This window comes from Actinia tenebrosa, unplaced genomic scaffold (assembly GCF_029948245.1).
Source record: "Actinia tenebrosa isolate PJP-AT-01 unplaced genomic scaffold, QUT_ActTen_1.0 PGA_scaffold5__44_contigs__length_20552954, whole genome shotgun sequence".
NCBI classification, from domain to species: Eukaryota; Metazoa; Cnidaria; class Anthozoa; order Actiniaria; family Actiniidae; genus Actinia; species Actinia tenebrosa.
The window spans coordinates 12,960,880-12,978,478 of record NW_028292582.1 but is presented as its reverse complement, the minus strand read 5'-3'; the positions used below and the strand labels follow the sequence as shown (position 1 = coordinate 12,978,478).

General features: G+C 36.8%; 3 protein-coding genes across 5 annotated transcripts; 1 reads left to right on the top strand and 2 right to left on the bottom strand.

Moving 5' to 3' along the window:
• Window positions 1-348: 348 nt before the first annotated feature.
• LOC116286583 (uncharacterized) lies at window positions 349-16,950 on the bottom strand. The gene is made up of 13 exons (XM_031693141.1): window positions 16,816-16,950; window positions 16,635-16,675; window positions 16,407-16,488; window positions 15,695-15,779; window positions 14,898-14,960; window positions 14,420-14,518; window positions 14,029-14,077; window positions 5,617-5,699; window positions 4,103-4,247; window positions 3,307-3,408; window positions 2,578-2,745; window positions 1,859-1,930; window positions 349-1,148 (listed from the first exon to the last, which is right to left on the bottom strand). The coding sequence occupies exons 1-13, from the start codon at window positions 16,851-16,853 to the stop codon at window positions 943-945; spliced, it is 1,233 nt and encodes a 410-aa protein (XP_031549001.1). The 5' UTR covers window positions 16,854-16,950; the 3' UTR covers window positions 349-942.
• Window positions 6,989-10,011, top strand: LOC148906607 (uncharacterized). 2 transcript variants are annotated; one of them, XM_089037564.1, is made up of 4 exons: window positions 6,991-7,434; window positions 7,635-7,828; window positions 7,957-8,120; window positions 8,312-10,011. In XM_089037564.1, the coding sequence occupies exons 1-4, from the start codon at window positions 7,419-7,421 to the stop codon at window positions 9,285-9,287; spliced, it is 1,350 nt and encodes a 449-aa protein (XP_088893690.1). In that variant the 5' UTR covers window positions 6,991-7,418; the 3' UTR covers window positions 9,288-10,011. The 2 variants fall into 2 exon arrangements, with proteins under 2 accessions (XP_088893689.1, XP_088893690.1); XM_089037563.1 differs by having other exon boundaries at window positions 6,989-7,828.
• On the bottom strand, window positions 9,538-13,762 carry LOC148906606 (uncharacterized). Of its 2 annotated transcripts, XM_089037562.1 has the most exons (3): window positions 11,666-13,762; window positions 11,240-11,386; window positions 9,538-11,157 (listed from the first exon to the last, which is right to left on the bottom strand). In XM_089037562.1, exons 1-3 carry the CDS (start codon window positions 11,679-11,681, stop codon window positions 9,821-9,823), a joined length of 1,500 nt encoding a protein of 499 aa, XP_088893688.1. In that variant the 5' UTR covers window positions 11,682-13,762; the 3' UTR covers window positions 9,538-9,820. The 2 variants fall into 2 exon arrangements, with proteins under 2 accessions (XP_088893688.1, XP_088893687.1); XM_089037561.1 differs by having other exon boundaries at window positions 11,240-13,762.
• Window positions 16,951-17,599: the final 649 nt, after the last annotated feature.

Here is a 17,599-nt window from a genome sequence, read left to right as displayed (position 1 = left end):
AAGAAATGTGCTAACATACATTCCTTTGTAAAAGTTGTAACGTTCAGAAACCCAGTCTCTCGACAATCTTCACTAAACTCACTCACAATCTTCACGCTCTCCAATGTTTTTCATAGAAGTTGGTGCTAAATACCATGCGAATTATCTCCAAAACGAGTTCAGACACCAATTTTTCGACTCTTTACAATACGTATGTATTGTTAATCGATGAAAGTATGAAAAAATTTGAACGTTGAAGTATTTTACCCGCAAACGTACTCAAACAACCAATGTTTTGATCCCTACACTTCCCTTCCAATTATCCCAGGGTTTTCTCTGATACTCATCCCTCAAAAATAATACAGAGAATAAAGAAAATTCTGATCTTTTATTCTAGTGTTTCCAGCTACTTACAAATATAGGGACTCTAAAATCTATACAAGCCCAAAGTAGTAAAATCAGTAGATGGGGAAAAGAGAAAATTCTGGTCTTTACAAACAAATGAATATCAATCTAGGACTATCTACATTTGATACTGTTGAAAAGTGATTTGCCTTTAACTGTAGATGTATTTAACACATATATAGCCTCCCATTAAAACGTCATTAATGGTCCGTCCCTTATGAAGTGAGCATTCTTGTATCTGGAACGTAGCTGTCAATCTTAACAATAAATAAAAATCTTAGAGCGTTTCCTAGGTATGTATCATTATAAGCCAACATGTATGATAACTATCGGTAATATTCTACAATCTTTTGTTCAAGTACTGTAAAATCTTTCGTTCATTGCCAACTAAACAGGATAAGGAATTTTGCAGACTACAAGAGTGATATAGTAAATGTGTAATGTGTGTCGTAGTTAAATGTAAGATATTTAGCGTCCATAAGGATGGAAAACCCAACGAGAGTACTTGCAGACTACACGAGTGATAAAGTAAATGTATGGTAGTTAAATATAAGATATTTAGCGTCCATAAGGATGGAATCCCCTTGCGGCTCCTCCACCTCTTCCAAAGGATTCTCCCGCGCTGCCTCCTGCACCATACCCAGCGGGACCACCTGCACTGGCATACGAATCCCCAGCAGGGTATGCTGAGTATGCAGCTTCACTGCCAAATGACCCTCTAGCAGGTCCGTACTGCGAATCCTGTTGTTGGTAATTGCCGAGTCCTGCACACACACAAAAAGAACACCAACAAATCAGATAAGAGTTAAGATGCGATTACACAAAGCAATTTTATTTGAAACTTGTAACCTCCAGCACAAATTGAAACATTTTGCAAGACAAGTTGCAGCACTCATTGCGAAAGGTATAATTCGTTTCTACTTTTGGCAACGATTAAGTCTTCATTGCACCGTGTAAACACTCTTACACCTTGTGTCACGATTCTTAATTCTGAACTCACAGAAATCGTGTTGCATAAAATATCAACAGGCTGATGAAGCATTCCTCAAAACCTCCCCGTAATGCAACGCATAGTCTACAACTCCAAAAAGGCTAATAGAGGTTATGTACCATTATGTGACGGCAGCACACAATCGTTAAACATAAAAATTCAATTTCCAAGAACAGAGGGATCACATCGTTCTACCATCTAACCACAGGCAGCCAAAGCTGTATTATGGGTGTGGGCAAGTGATGGCAGGTCTTAAAATAACGGCCAGACATCGGCCAGAACTGTAACTTGTCTAGTCAAATCTTTGCCTTGCCAGTCATTTTGACCAGTGACATTTAGCAAGAGATGAGAAATGACTAGGCTAAAACTAATTAGGCCTGTGATCATGACCCGCAACTTATTGGCCAGTTATTTTAAGCCCTGTGAGGATGTAAAACCTCAATAAACAACAACCAAGTAAGAGATACTGTAGAAAATACATACCATAAGCACTGTAGGCAGAGTAGTCACCTCCTGCGGGCGCCTCCCCATGAGCAGGTACTCCAGCACCAGGTCCTGAAATAGAACAAGATGTTACAGGCATCCTTTGGTCATAAAAAAACTGAGATTGAGAAATCGGAGAAAGACACATGACAGACCTAAGTTACTGTTTTCCCATTTCATTTCCTAGAGTATCATTTCTTTGTTTAATGTTAACACATAAAAAACATGAAAATGGATACTACTCAAATGACATAAGGTATAAAAATTAAAAATTAAAAAAAATAATAAATCACTTTGTTTAAGTGTCTAGTCGTTGTAGCGCTTTTGCACTAATTGGGGGCACTTTTCGCTCACACGCCTTACCACTACATTTAATATTCTATGCACACAACGCTCAACTCACATGTTGATTTTTATGGAGGGAGGAAACCGGAGAACCCAGGAGAAAACCCTTGTAGCATAGGAGAGAAAAACACATCAAACAAACTCAATTCACATGTGACGACCGCAGGGCTGGAACCAGCGACCCGACCCGTTGCACTCACAGTGGTGAAAGACGACACGTTAACTGCGAACGCCACCCATGCCACCCAAAAAATGGGAAAAAATGAAATGGGAAAATATTCTGCCTAAATTGATTAGGTCTATTGCTAAGGTCGTATAAATTCGTATAAAGTGAATGTATTAACCACAGCTACACAACATGAATCGATCATTACCTGGTGTTGCTCCATACGCTGGTGCAGCAGGTTCTCTACCAGCACCCACGCCATAACCAGGCATCTGAGGGGCAGCTCCATAAGCAGCAGGGGTATAGCCTGCTCCACTTGCAGGGGCTCCACCCATCGGCATACCAGCTGCACCATACCCTTGAGGTGTCTGCGGAGCTAAAATTAGCAGATATGAGTATTACTAGGGTGCTTTGTCCATACATGGTGAATTTGAACCCTTAAAAAAAAATCGCAAAAATTAAGTGGTCACCCATAATGCACATTTAAATAAATATTGAATTTGATGAGCTTCGACATCTGAGACAATCTCTTATTCCCCATCACTGGTACTGCTAGTACTTTCTTTGGCAGTTGCTGACTGCACCAGAACATGTCTGATTAACGCGAACTATTTTTCATCATTGTTACTGATAATTAATAAAGTCACTGTTCAAGAAAGCTGAGTGTTTGAATTAAAACAGGTAATGAGTAACTCTTTCTGTGAAATGGCGAAATTAAAGTGACTTAGAATGTTTTTTTGTTTTTTTTGCAAAATTTAAGTGCTGTGAAATGTGTGACCTCCAAAATTGCAAAATTAACGGTATTTTAATCATCATGATTGGAATGTGATGTTTCACTTTACAGTGAAACCACTTAGTCACTTGCTTGTTCCACTTGAGTTTTGAACACTTTAAGGCATCAAATGGAAATCTAAGAGGGATTTGTTAAGTAACTTACCACCATAGCCATAGTTAGCACCAGCTCCTACAGCGCCATATGCCCCATAACCAGCATTGGCGTTATATCCACCACGTCCTACACCTGCTTGTTGAGGATAAGCTAGAAAGATGATAATAATGACAGCTATGGAGAAGGTATACAGTGCTTTTTGCAGAGGGGAATGTTTATAAAACCCCTCAAAGCAATGGAGAGAACAACATTCATATTCTGTTCATGGTTCCTCTGCCATATTGAATAAACTATGAAAATAGGTCTTTTGCAACAAACAGTCACGTGCTGATATATGACTTTGTTAACAAATTGCTTTGTATATTGAAATTGAAAGTATCATATAAGGCCTTTTGCATGAGAAAAATAATTGGGGTCGGTAGGTTGGACATTTTTTTTACTGATACGACAAGGTATTTTTTCGTTTTCAGTGGAAATGAGCTTACTGGGAACCCTGTGGTGCATTTGGGAATGAAAAAATATTAGTGTCGCCAAAAATCGGAAAGCAAATTATGGTCGGTCACGCAACAGGAAACACACTTATTTTTTTGTATTTTTGAAAAGGATTTGGATATGACATTAGTAATCCAGCAAATAATCTTTATATAAAGGAAGTCCAGCTTTTTTTGCCATCCAGTAACAATCACGTGTCAGTCTATTTAAGGGAAGCACCGGTGGTGCTTTCTATTTAAATTGGAGATCGAAATTTTTTAGAGCCAAAATATGTTTTTCGTGATGTCACACTTGATTACTCTATAATGATGAGGAGAGGGAGTGAACCCTTTTGCACACTTGCAATACATACCTGATTGCATTCCATATTGTTGGCCAAACTGTCCACGCCCCATAGCACCCGGCATTCCATGTACAGGGGTAGCAAGTGGATTGGCCTGTCCACCAAAGGGCATCTTTGGTTGTCCCATTCTGTGCTCAGCTATTTTAACTTCGACCTGTATCCAAAAAACAAAAAGACAGCATAAGTATACTATTAGAATACCCGAGAACTGAAGTATCAATAACCAAGCAGCTCACATTACACTACTAACACCGGAAAACTACAACTAACATATACACATCCCCAAACTAAGGTAATTGGTATGATCTAGGATAATTTTAGTCAAGTACCCTTGGATTTTCAAGCCCTTAATATAAGAGTCATGAGAATGCAAGGATATATTAATCAAAGTATTAAGCTAAATACTCTAATTTGTAATTGAATTTGTAAGTTAATTAAGCCTTAATTAAGCTAAAAATATCTAGGTTTTCAATTTAATAAGGTTTTCTCATAGTAAGTTAAAATATGCTATCTGGAATAGATTTGCTTTGGAACTAAATTGAATGTATTAATAATTTCATTGATCCCTTTTACTGCAAAATTCAACAGTACAATACAGAGCACTACATCAACTGTACAAAACACAGAGTACTACATCAACACAACACACAGCACTACATCAACGGTTTCACATCAACAGTACAACACAGCACAACATCAACAGTACAACACAGCAAAACATCAACAGTACAACACACAGCACTACATCAACAGCACAACACAGCACTACATCAACAGTACAACACACAACACTACATCAACAGTACTTCACACAGCACTACATCAACAGTACTTCACACAGCACTACATCAACAGTACTTCACACAGCACTATATCAACAACCACTACAAGCCAACTCTAGACAAAAGCGAAAGCAGAAACTTCAAGTTAACCTATAAGTGTTAGGTTGGTGGCCATAAATTATTCATCTCTTTAGAATTTCTTAATCAAAGTAGTGTGAATTCGGAAGTAAACAATAGCTAGCCTTGAAGTTTCAGTAAGCCATCAGTGAAGCATGAAGAAAAACTCTGATTAAAGAATGTAATTATGTTCATTTAAAGGATAGAATAACTTTCAGATATATGATCTAAGCTCTATCTTTAAACAGAGTTTTTCCATACGTAACAAAACACACATTCAAAACAGACTCAAACGACAATGAAAGACAACAAAGACAAATACAACAATGATTTTTCGTAGTCCTGTATTGTTGTTTTGAACTAGCTGGTATCAAAAGAATTAAATCCTTGAAAAGTTAAAATCACATTACAAACCAAAGATTTTTTTAATACAAATTGTTTTGAAACGTTAAAAGAAAAATACAAAAGAAATGACACAAATTCCATTGAGAAAAAGTGATTTTTTTCATATATCCCATTTATCCTGAGAACAAAGATAATCTTAAGGTATCTATTGCAGCTAGTTCAATAACAGCAAATCCAATCAAGAACTACAACAACATTATTATGGAGCTCTAACTACACCATTTTTCCATTGATCTGATGATAGTGCATATCAACTGCCTTGTTAACTGCTTCCTTTGTATCAAATGTTACAAACCCAAATCCTACCATAATATAATAGAATAGTAAAGACGTTAATTATAAGGTGTAATCCCTCGTAGGTTGACAATACTTTTTATAATCCTTGTAGATACCCAGATAATTGTCAGCCAGTAAATAATTAAGTAGGCAATATTTACATTGTGGAAAGGTTAGGAATTACTTGGAAAACAACAACAAAGTACGTATTGCCAAATTAAAAGAGAAATACGATAACAGCAACAATAACAACAGGAGAAACAGAAGCAGAAGCAACAATAACAGCAGCAACTACGACAAAAGCCTCTACCTCGACAAAAGCCTCTACCTCGACAAAAGAAACAAGCAACAACACAAAAGAAAAGAGCCAAGTCCTATTTTAAGACTAGAAACACAATTTTAGATACAAGACTACAGCATAGAATTTATTAAATTGTACAAAATTTAGGTGCTTATTGATAAAAATAAACTTGCTGGAGTGTTAATGTTATTAGGTTTTTAACTGTAAACCTTAAAATGGTTGTGTATACAGTCCATTCAAAAAATGTTGTCATCAAGCAGCTCAAGCCTACAGGACTTGACTGAAAGTGACTATGGGTAGAAACCACTTAAGTGCAGGGTTAGACCTAGGGGAGGGGTGCAGGGGGAGTGAACCCCCCCCCCCCCCTTCCCTAGATGCCCTGATATCTACTGGTGTTTGAGTTTGTAAGCAAAGGGTGCACCCTATCCTAAAATAAAAATCCTGGATGGTACACCCCTCCCCCTAGAAAAAATCTTGTAGCTGCCCCAGAAGTGGTTCATCATTTGCACACTTACAATAAGAATATCTCCCTCAACAACTGCTGCTCATAAAATAATGGTCTGTACTGTGAGGCATATCCATTCAGGGAATTATCATAGTTTCACCTACTCATAGTTTTTCCTACTGAAGTTTGTTAGACAAACTTCAGTAAGCAAAACTATGGGTAGATGAAACCATTGGATTTGCGCAACTGCTTCTGTGATTTCTACCTATACTCAGTTTTGGCCCAGTCGCATAGGCTTGAGCCAGTCTATGTCAACATTTTTTTGAATTGACTGTCTTAAATAAAAGTTAACTATGAAAAACTAATGGATTTCTTTTTCAGTTAAGAGTTAAGCATTAAGGTATTTGATTTTGAGTTGCCTCGTGCAATATAAATGGCAAAAAAATGTGAAGTTCATAGTGAAATAAGTTTAGTATACTTCTAAGAGTTAGTGTAGAAAACCACCAATATACAAGACAAAAGCAAATACAACACAACAATACAAAGATAGACAACAAGGACTGAAGCATTTTAGAAACAAGAGCTATAGTAGATTAAGGCTAAGGATTTAAAGGTGTAGTAGGGCTGTATCTAAAATAATAAATAAAACCACACTAGTTAGTACTAAATAGAAATAAATTATAAAAACATTCATAATAATACATGATGAAGATTCAATAGGCCCTTTGCAGCTAGTGGTCACGTGCTTGGATACCGCTTAGCAACACAAAACTGGAGAGCAAGCCTTCCAGTAAACAAAAGTTGTAATAGGTCAAGCACGCGTGGTTTTATACGATAGTTTCATCGTTCAAAACGCTTAATCCTTTTGCCCTATCTACAAACACAGTAAGATAATCTTAAATTCTCTCCTTTGGACTCGATTTTTGGTTCGAAGTAACGATATTCTTCGCGTTATCGCGAAAAAATTGTCACCGCCGGCCCGCTCGACGGCTGAAAAACATGGCGACTTCGCAAGGTATGTACTTCAAAACTCTCCTTTTTTTTGGTTTCTTTTCAATTATTGGACTTCTAAAATCTCTAAAATAACAGTTTAGATTGTGAATGGTGATCGATTGTAATTGGACGGCATTTTAATGGACGATTTGTTTATTTTTTGTGAGAGTGATTCCACGTCTAAAGTCAAGACTAACCCATGTTTACATATATTCGCTGTAGATGTTAGAACTCCCGACGAGCCATCACATACCAAGAAAAATTCTTCGTACCATTGTTGTGTTCCCTTGTGTAACGGAGATTCTCGATATCATCCTGATTTAAAGTTTCACCGCTTACCAGGCCGTGCAAGGGATGAGCAATTGAAAAAGGAATGGCTGGTGAAGATACGAAGAGATGTGGGCCCACACTTCAAGGTATATAGGAATCTAACAATATCAATGCACAATACGAATTGCCTGTGGATCTTTAAAAAACTGTAATGAAGATAAAAATAGTTGAATACAGTTACATTGTTATTAAAAGGACATTTGATTTATAATAGGTTAACAAAAGTACCAGAGTGTGCTCAAAACACTTCACTGAGGAAGATTACAATCCTCCCACTGATTCTGGACGTCAGTTGCTAAAAAGAGAAGCTGTACCATCAATCTTTGACTGGTCAACCAAATCCAAAGCAAGAAGAAAGATAATTCGACAAGTAGATAGGTAATGAATATCACATATTTCTACTTCAATACATTTCATTTAGACTTGACTGATGGAATCGTACTTGATGTTTATTTTGGTTTAAACCAAAATAATTTTATAATTTTAATAATTTAGTCTTTTATAATTTTTTATTTAGTGTGAACTGAGTGTGAACTGAGTGTCATCATAATTTCAAAACCTTTTTACAGAGACACTCAGACAGATGAAAGTGATGACAATGAAGATAATAGTCCCAGCACTTCTACAACCTTCAGCATGGATGACCTACAAGCACAAGTCCAGTCACTCAGAGCACAGTTCCAAGATGCACAAAAGCAACTTGAACAAAGTAGAAATGAAACTGCAGCTGCCCTCACTGAAATAAAAAGGGTTAAAGTTGAAGCTGCAAAAGAAATTGAGGACATTAAGAGGCAAGCTGCAGAACAATTAGCACTTAATAAATTTGGGCTTGAGAGATTTGGCACAGACAATGAGATCATAAGATTTTATACAGGTTTCCCATCCTATTTACATATTCAGTTCTTTTTTAAGTTTTTGCAGCCATGTGCTGCACAAATGACATATTGTTATGCCTCTGGAGAAAGAGAAAGTAGACCAGACTCAAGAAATATGCTTCTTGTGGATGAATTGTTTATGTTTTGTGTACGCCTCAAACTAGGTCTATTCGGACAGGATTTAGCTCATAGGTTCCGAATACATAAATCGTCAGTTTGCAGGAAATTGATCACATGGACTAATTTTTTGTATTTTCTTCTTGGTAGTCAAGTGATCTGGCCTTCAAGGCAAGATGTTGATAGGTTTATGCCAGAAGGTTTTAAAAAGCTTTATGCAAGCACACGTGTCATTTTAGATTGTACAGAGATTTTTGTTCAAACACCTACCTCCCTACTACTTCAGTCGCAGCTTTATTCTAGTTATAAGAGTAATACTACACTCAAGGGTTTGATAGGCATTACCCCTAATGGAGCTATTAGCTTCGTTTCTAGCCTTTACACAGGGGGGATTAGTGATAAGGAAATCACAAGGTGCAGCGGCATTCTAGATTTGTTAGAACCTGGTGATTCAGTCATGGCAGACAAAGGGTTTGACATTGAAGATTTACTTAGGGAGAAGCGGGTAGAGTTAAATATTCCTCCGTTTCTTGAAAGTCAGGAACAATTCTAGGCCGCAGATGTTCAAAAAACAAAGACACTAGCAAGTCTTAGAATTCATGTCGAGAGGGCAATAAGAAGAGTCAAAGAGTACCACTTTTTTGATTCAGATGTGCCATTGTCCACTTTAGGTTCAGTCAATCAGTTATATACTGTAGCCTGCCTCCTTACAAATTTTCAAGGCCCACTTATTTTATCCAATGGTAATAATGAGGCATAGTGTCTGTAAGAAGTTGGTGAATGTATGATTAATGTGGCTTACATAACCCATTAGATAATCTTTAATGCAGGTTGGTTTATCATGTGTCTTGGATTGCTTTTTGTAACTATTTCAATTTGTTTGTAAATGAAAACTCAAAAAAAAAAAACTAATGAACAAACACAAAATCTAAATAGCACAAATAAATATAATACTAATATGATATAAATATAATAAAAAATAAATTAAGATTATGAATTGATTTGTCATTAATAAAAATAATATAATATTTGTTATCATAAGAAATCTGGCCATGGTTTGAGAACAACAACAAAAATCTTAGTGTATTAATGTAAATAGTAATTGAAGAAAAAACTATCAACTTTGTCCTTTGCTTGCTGGAAAAACACTGAATCAAAATTAATTCTAGAGCAAACAAACAAATTTTCGTCAATGTAACTGAAAAAATCACACCATTCTAATCCTGTGAGTCCAAGCTGGCACTGGATCTGGTAATAATAAATGTCTGTTGTTTTCAGTTTGTACTGGTTAGTGTTCTGGTCCTTGGTGAGATACCTCACATTGTCAAATGATGTTTCCCCCTCTTTAACGACCTTTATTTCTAACAAGCCAAAGGGATTCTGACCATTATTTACGGCATCAAGGTCATAAACTTTCCTGTCTGGGCTACAACCTAGCCATGGGCACTTTGGGTGGACAATCAGCCCAGATGGGAAGAGGTTTACTCTTCCACCCTTTGCATTGCTAGCATAGACCATGGCAGCATGTGGTTCAAGTTCAATGCCTCTTCTCATTGCTGCAGTTTGTACAAATCTGGTGGGGTTTAGCTGATTGACAAGGGTGTCAAAATGTGACACCCGGCGAGCGACAATGCCAAATTTGCTTGCTGTTACCCTTTTTTTTCTGAGCAGGTGCCATACATCACTCTGACTTTGAGTGACTGTTTGCTGCTGCACTCTCAGTGATGACTCTGTTGTCACAGACAATGTTCCAAATATAGATTGTTGACGACTGTCAAGACAGATTGACACATTGTTATTAAATCTGTCCTCTGCACTTGAGAGGGGAAGCTCTGGGAAAGAAGTGCAAGTAAAATCATTTATGATGTAGTCAGTTGACATCTTTTGTTGATATGACAGGACACAGCCTTTTGGGACATTTCCAAACTTGCTCTGTACAAATGGGATATTGCCAAGTTGATCTTGATTGGGCAGAATGGTTGTAAAGAGAGGATAAGGTGGTTGGAAGCCATTAAAGTGCTCTTTTGTGAGGGTAGGATACTGGGTAGATGGGGAATACAAATTACTCTTGATATATCTACTGTACGAAGCGCCAAGTTGGGGTTTTTTCACTAGCACGTCTTGTATTTCTTTTTGTGCGATTTTGGATCCTCTAGGTATGCTCCAACGCTGCTTCATGCTGGTACATGTTAGCTCATCAGGCAATGTCCGATGTCCCAGTTGCTTAAGAAGGGCTAAATAGTAAAGAAGCCCGATCACATGATGGCAGTATCCACCTGCCCCGGCTACACATGAGCACAGCCCAGACAGCAATGTCAAATTGTTGTTCTGGACTGACACCTCTAAAATGTGCGGTGGTTCAGACTTCCTCATTGAGCGGTAACACTTGCATTTAACTCTCACGCACTGGTCGGTATATATCACTAAAAAATTGGAAAAATTAGTGTGAATTGTCTGCCATTCATATCATAATGAAATAGAAAAAACATTTTGGCTATCAAGTACCTTTAACGTCATGTAAATAGCCTGGTTCCGCCATAAATTTGTACGCTTTCGAAGTGCTTGTGCAGCCAGACTTCTCTATAGCGTAGCTCCCTACATCATCGAAGGTGAGGGAAGGAAAGATAGAGATGTCTTGAGTTTCTACTTCATCTAAAACAAAAATAAATATAAAAATATCAGTACGAAGAATTTTTCTTGGTATGTGATGGCTCGTCGGGAGTTCTAACATCTACAGCGAATATATGTAAACATGGGTTAGTCTTGACTTTAGACGTGGAATCACTCTCACAAAAAATAAACAAATCGTCCATTAAAATACCGTCCAATTACAATCGATCACCATTCACAATCTAAACTGTTATTTTAGAGATTTTAGAAGTCCAATAATTGAAAAGAAACCAAAAAAAAGGAGAGTTTTGAAGTACATACCTTGCGAAGTCGCCATGTTTTTCAGCCGTCGAGCGGGCCGGCGGTGACAATTTTTTCGCGATAATGCGAAGAATATCGTTACTTCGAACCAAAAATCGAGTCCAAAGGAGAGAATTTAAGATTATCTTACTGTGTTTGTAGATAGGGCAAAAGGATTAAGCGTTTTGAACGATGAAACTATCGTATAAAACCACGCGTGCTTGACCTATTACAACTTTTGTTTACTGGAAGGCTTGCTCTCCAGTTTTGTGTTGCTAAGCGGTATCCAAGCACGTGACCACTAGCTGCAAAGGGCCTATTGTTTCACACATCAAACCAAAAATGTTAAAAACAAGATATGAAAAAATAACTTTTTGAAGCAATTTTGCAGGTGCACTTTTGAAACATCATCATGGGTACAGCGTGTACAACTAATATAATATTCTCCCTAACAATAAGTTATAAGCTCTAGATTAATTTCAAAATCTCAAAATTCCAGATTAACATTTTTAAAACATAAAATTTCGGTCTAAGGTTAGAAATAATCTTAAGCTTAGAATCTTTTGTACCCACAAAATGTTTCCAATTTACAGCATTTTTTGGTACAATGTCATATTTTCGAACAATAAACAGTTAGGGGTTCCCCCTCTTTGGAGGTTACTAAATTTGCGTAAAGGTTGTCAATTGCATAAATACTTAAGCTTATATCTTATTGAAAGGGGAGTTAACAATAATTTATATATATGAAATTCGAAATACCATTCCATATAACAGCAACACCAATAAATTTAACCCAAAGGTCAAACGAGTCTACTCTTCATTTATTATTTTGTTGTTGCTGTAATCAACCAATTTATTCGTAATTCTCATTGCTTTGGCTATAGCAAGGAGAAAAGAATACTCCCAAATGTTTTTGACTTCAATATGTTACTGTGCAGACACTCGAACCATGAACACTACAAGGTCTTTTTTAACATTTTCAAATCATCCAATCAGAACCCAGATTCTTGCCGAGGTTCCAACATTTTCATGCGATTCCAGAGTCTCTTGAGTTGTTGCCGTTAATATAAAGTGTATTAATTATTTTATAACAGCTACTTCGTCAATGAATGACATTTTTGTTTTATTTCTGTAAATTATTGAAAATTTGCACTTTGTGCCACAGTTTTGCATAATCACTTCTTAAGTGAGCTAAAAATGGAACATCTAAGATTTCCCGTCGTTTGTCGTGATTGGGTGGAGCCTAAAAAATGTTTGACTCCTTTGTTTTTACAGAGAGATTTGATTGGATAGTTATGAAAAAATGTCAAAAAAACCTTGAAGCGTTCATGGTTCAAGTGTCCTCCCTGTACGACATAGATCTTAATTTCAACCAGTTAGGGCCAATTAATCTTAAGCTAGAAACTCCTTTTTATGTAGGGCTTAGAAAAGGCTATAAGGTGTAATCTTTGGTTAAGGAAATGACTCAACACTGAAAGGGAGGTAATATCAATGAATATTTCACTGTGTTCATGCCATGAGTTATTTATAATTTAAGGTAAAATAATTAGATTAAGTTAGTATAAAAACTATAGGGAAAAGTTATAGAGTGTTGTGAGAGGCAAAATACCAGAAATATTTTGATATTTTGAGAAATATTAACAAATCAAAGTCAGTTTTCTATGGCTCTGTACTGTAATCGAACATGAAATGACGTCAAAAATGATCCAAACTCAAGTGGTTTCACTGCAACGTTTGGATCATTTCTGACGTCATTTCATGTTCGATTACAGTACAGACCCATAGAAAACTGACTTTGATTTGTTTTTTACCATAACAAAGTCAAAAAAATTGAACAGAAAGACAAGTAAATAGTTTGGAAAAGCTGTTTCATCCGCTTGCTCAGTGCGCGTGACGGATGTCATAAACACAAGCAGGTTTAATCCTCTAATCGACAATGGTTCTAAGGCAATCAGCTAGCAAGAAATTTCCAAGTTATGGTAAAAAACAAGATTGATGCTATTGAATTTATTGGGTTTATAAGATTCAAACTTGGACTACTGTAGATAACCAATTAGCTTTTGGGAGTGAACTTGCAGCTTAGATACATACAGTAGATGGCACTGATGAATTTTTGCTCCCCCCCCCCCCCCCCCCCACCTTTTTATGGCAGTATCAAAGGACTGAACCTTACAAAGATTATTCATAATTCTGAAATGTTACAACAGGTAGACCATCACTATGTTAATATATATTATATTTCATGTAAAAAAAAGCTTTGGAATAATTTAGCAAGGCTTTTTTTACCCTGGAAGATTACTTTTCAATCATAATCTGAATGGATTTCTTTTTCACCCAGATATCTTGTATTATATCTATTTTTGGTAATGTAGTAACAAACTCACCTCTGGGTTTTTTGGTCCCTTTTTCAGCGATCAACTGTACGTTTTTAACCTACAACAAAAGTACAGCAATACCAAATGAAGTTTTCTTAACTCAGATTTGATCATTGAAGCAAGGCAAGAAAATAGACTTTATTTTTTGATGCATAAAATGTCAACTGAGTGATAAAGCGTCCCTCCAAACAGCCCCATAATGGAACAAACTTCTTTAACTTCGCAAAAGCTAATTTAAGTACAGTTATGACCCTAACTTGAAGTGCAAGGAGTTCAGGTAGGGGTAGAGAGGATTTGGGATGGGGCTCAATACCTTTTCTCAACACCAATACTTTGCAACTAGCATCGAGGACCCATTAGAATACTCATTATAGAGTGGTTATCATCAAAAGATACTCACCTCGGCAAACCCACTGAAGTACTGTTTTATGTCCTCTTCTGTAGTCCCAATTGCGATACCGCCAATAAAAACCTTTAATTCATTGTTATTGACTTTTTGCTAAAAAATAATAAAAAATACATTCAAATCAGCAAGAGTTTAAGGTCTAAACGAAGGGGGCTTTCGAATAAGTTGAAATGATCAGACCAAACATACAGTTCACAAATGGTGCTCCTTGACTCTTAGAAATGATGGAGGCTTCGTTTGTCCAGTTCAAAGACCTGGCTTGACCATTAAAAACTGGCCACTCCGAAATAATCAACAGCGCCCTCAGAACATATGGCTTGAAATATTGCCTTCTTGTTAATACTGGTTGGTCTTAATTGTCTATTATGTCACAACTACTTGGTTTAGAGGGAGTAGTGTTACACACTGTAGTATCACAAATTATCTGTTTTAAGCACCCTTAAAGAAAGAAAAGAGATTTTAAAAGTTGTACCTGAGCTACTCCTGTTTGTAGTGCTTGTCCTGGTCCTCTTGGTACAGCAGGTTTGGGATCAATCTTAATTCAAAACAATATATAACGAGTTACCACCCAAATTATTAACCATTTTCACATAGCATCTGTTCTCTCAGCATATTATAGTCAATGCAGGGCTTCCGTAATGACTGGCCAAAAGGCAGGTCAGATTTCATAAAAGCATAGTATATAGTAGCTAGGGGACTGTTCATTTTTTATGGCCATAGGGGAGTTGGGTGGGATTTTGTGAATTGTTAGCGAGAGATGTATGAACCCTTTCCAAACTGAATTTTTATGTGGCCCCTATTGAAACCAGATAATTTAAAAAATAAATTGTCTATTTAGCTAATTATTTTTTGGGCTGCCCCCTAGCTTTCCCATGGGAAGCATCGGTGGCGTAGCAGTGAGAGCGGTCGCTTGCCTCTCACCAACGCGACCCAGTTTCGAGTCCCGACGACCTCGGTGTTGTATGAGTAGAGTTGTTTGTTGGTTCTCCCTTCGCAAAAACCAACTAGTAAATTCTAATTTGATCCTAGGAGATATTCAGAATAGGACTAAACTCGATATCTCCTTTTGCACTCACTGATGCGCTGATGCGAATAAATTATTGTTTTCCCCCCTTAAATGCTATGTATTTTGTGCCCCCTCCCCAAATCCCATCAGCCCCTCTCCAAATCCCAACAGCATCAATGGCGTGTAAAAAATTAACAGTCCCCAAGGAATTTTCTAACAAATATATGGATAGATATCAAAGGTTTTTACAATAGCACACTCACATTCTTGCCATCAAGTTGGTGGACTGGTGTATTGACAACCTTCTGGACAGTTGAGGGATCACTGAATGTTACAAAACCAAACCCTCTACAAAAATATATACAAAATAAGTTCAATTACAAGGTCATAGTAGAACTTTATAATATTCTGCATCTTATGTGGGTATTCTATTCTCTCATTATTCCAATGGTGGTATCCAGGAATAAAAATAACGGCCAGACATCAGATAATGTCCAGCCTGAACTGTGACTTGTCTTGCCAAAACTTTGCCTTGCCGATCATTGAGAAGCACCGGTGGCATGCACTGCTAATGCTCCGCCGAGTCCTGCCGATCTCAATTTTGTATGTGAGTAGAGTTGTTTGTTGGTTCTTTCCTGTGCTTCAAGGGTTTTTCTCCCTGGTTTTCCTCCCTCAAAAATCAACTTCTAAATTCTAATTTGATCTTTGGGCTTTCACCTAGTTTGGAGCCTAGCTCTGTTGTTATTGTCCCACACTGTGATACAACAGCAAAAGCTTTGTAGATTTTAACATGTTCACACTAGCGTCGTATCGGAGTCAGAAGCAACATACGCAGACTCAGTAGTGTACTGCTTATTAACAGCTTGTCTTGCCAGTGTAAACCAGTCTAACAATTCTTTATTATCTGTTTGGGCATGGGTCCTATATTCTGTAGTTTTCACACTTTCATACAAAATACAGGTTGCCAAATCTTACCTAGAATGTTTGTTTATTGGGTCTGTCATTAATACACAATCTGTAACTTGTCCAAACTTCTCAAAATAATCTTGTAATGATTCTGCGGGGGAAAATATGGAATTCATATAAATTTAAGCTTTATACCTTCATCGCCTCTTTATAATTACGATACGTTTGTATGATATTTATACTATATTTAGTTATTAATGAAAAGAAGTAGCGTAAAGACTACTAAAGCTGTACTACCTTTGCTTGTATTGGGTCCCAAACCACCGACAAAGATTTTTCTACGAAAGAAAGAATGAACCTCGTGGTTAATACGACTCTTCGTGCAATGACATTTGAATACAAAAAAGCACCAAAAAACGCATAAATACTCAGAAATACTCCTTAAAAACTTCACAGAGTGATTAGAAATAATTCTCACCCGATGTCATCGCCTTTTCCTGATCCTCTGATAGGCATTTTGGATTATTTTTTAGGTAAAAGTTGACAAATAGTCTAAAACGTGAAAGAAGATGGCGGTCAGTGAAAAGAGTAAAGCACGCTGTTGTCACATAAAATACCCGTATGTAGATGTCGTGGGGCATGCTGGGTAGGATTTTGAAATGTTGAGGGGAGGGGAGGGGAGGGAAGTTATGGTCATTTCGCATTGTTTTCTCTTCTTTTTCAATGTTTTTCTTTTCTCTCTTCATTTTATCCGCTTTTTTCTTTTCCCCTGATTCCTTCTTTCTAATTTCTTTCTTTACCATTTTTTGTTTTTCTTTGTTTTTTTTCCAGTTTTTCCTTTCATTTTCTTTCATTTTTTTTCTTTTTTTTCTTTTGTTTTTTCTTCTTTTTTTTCCCTTTCCTTCTGCCTTGTCTCATTACGATCCACTTTATATATACCAGAGAATACGATAACGAGAATAAGTCATCATAATAAATATAAATAATAAATATATATATATATATTTACATATTTAAATTTTTCCTTTCACATAATTTTCTTATGTTAAGGCTTCGAATTTGAAGAGGATCGAGTCGAGGAGTTGCTCGTTTTGTTATTCTAATTTCTGCTTTTGTTTACCGACCTCAGTAAACAAAAGTTGGTTTAGTGAGTCTTAGCCCGCATACACTGTAGCTTTAGCGGAGTCGTTAGCACTGTTAGCCAGCATTCTTAGGTTTAAGTTCAAGTGAATTCCGACTACTATTACCTCCTCAAAAATGCA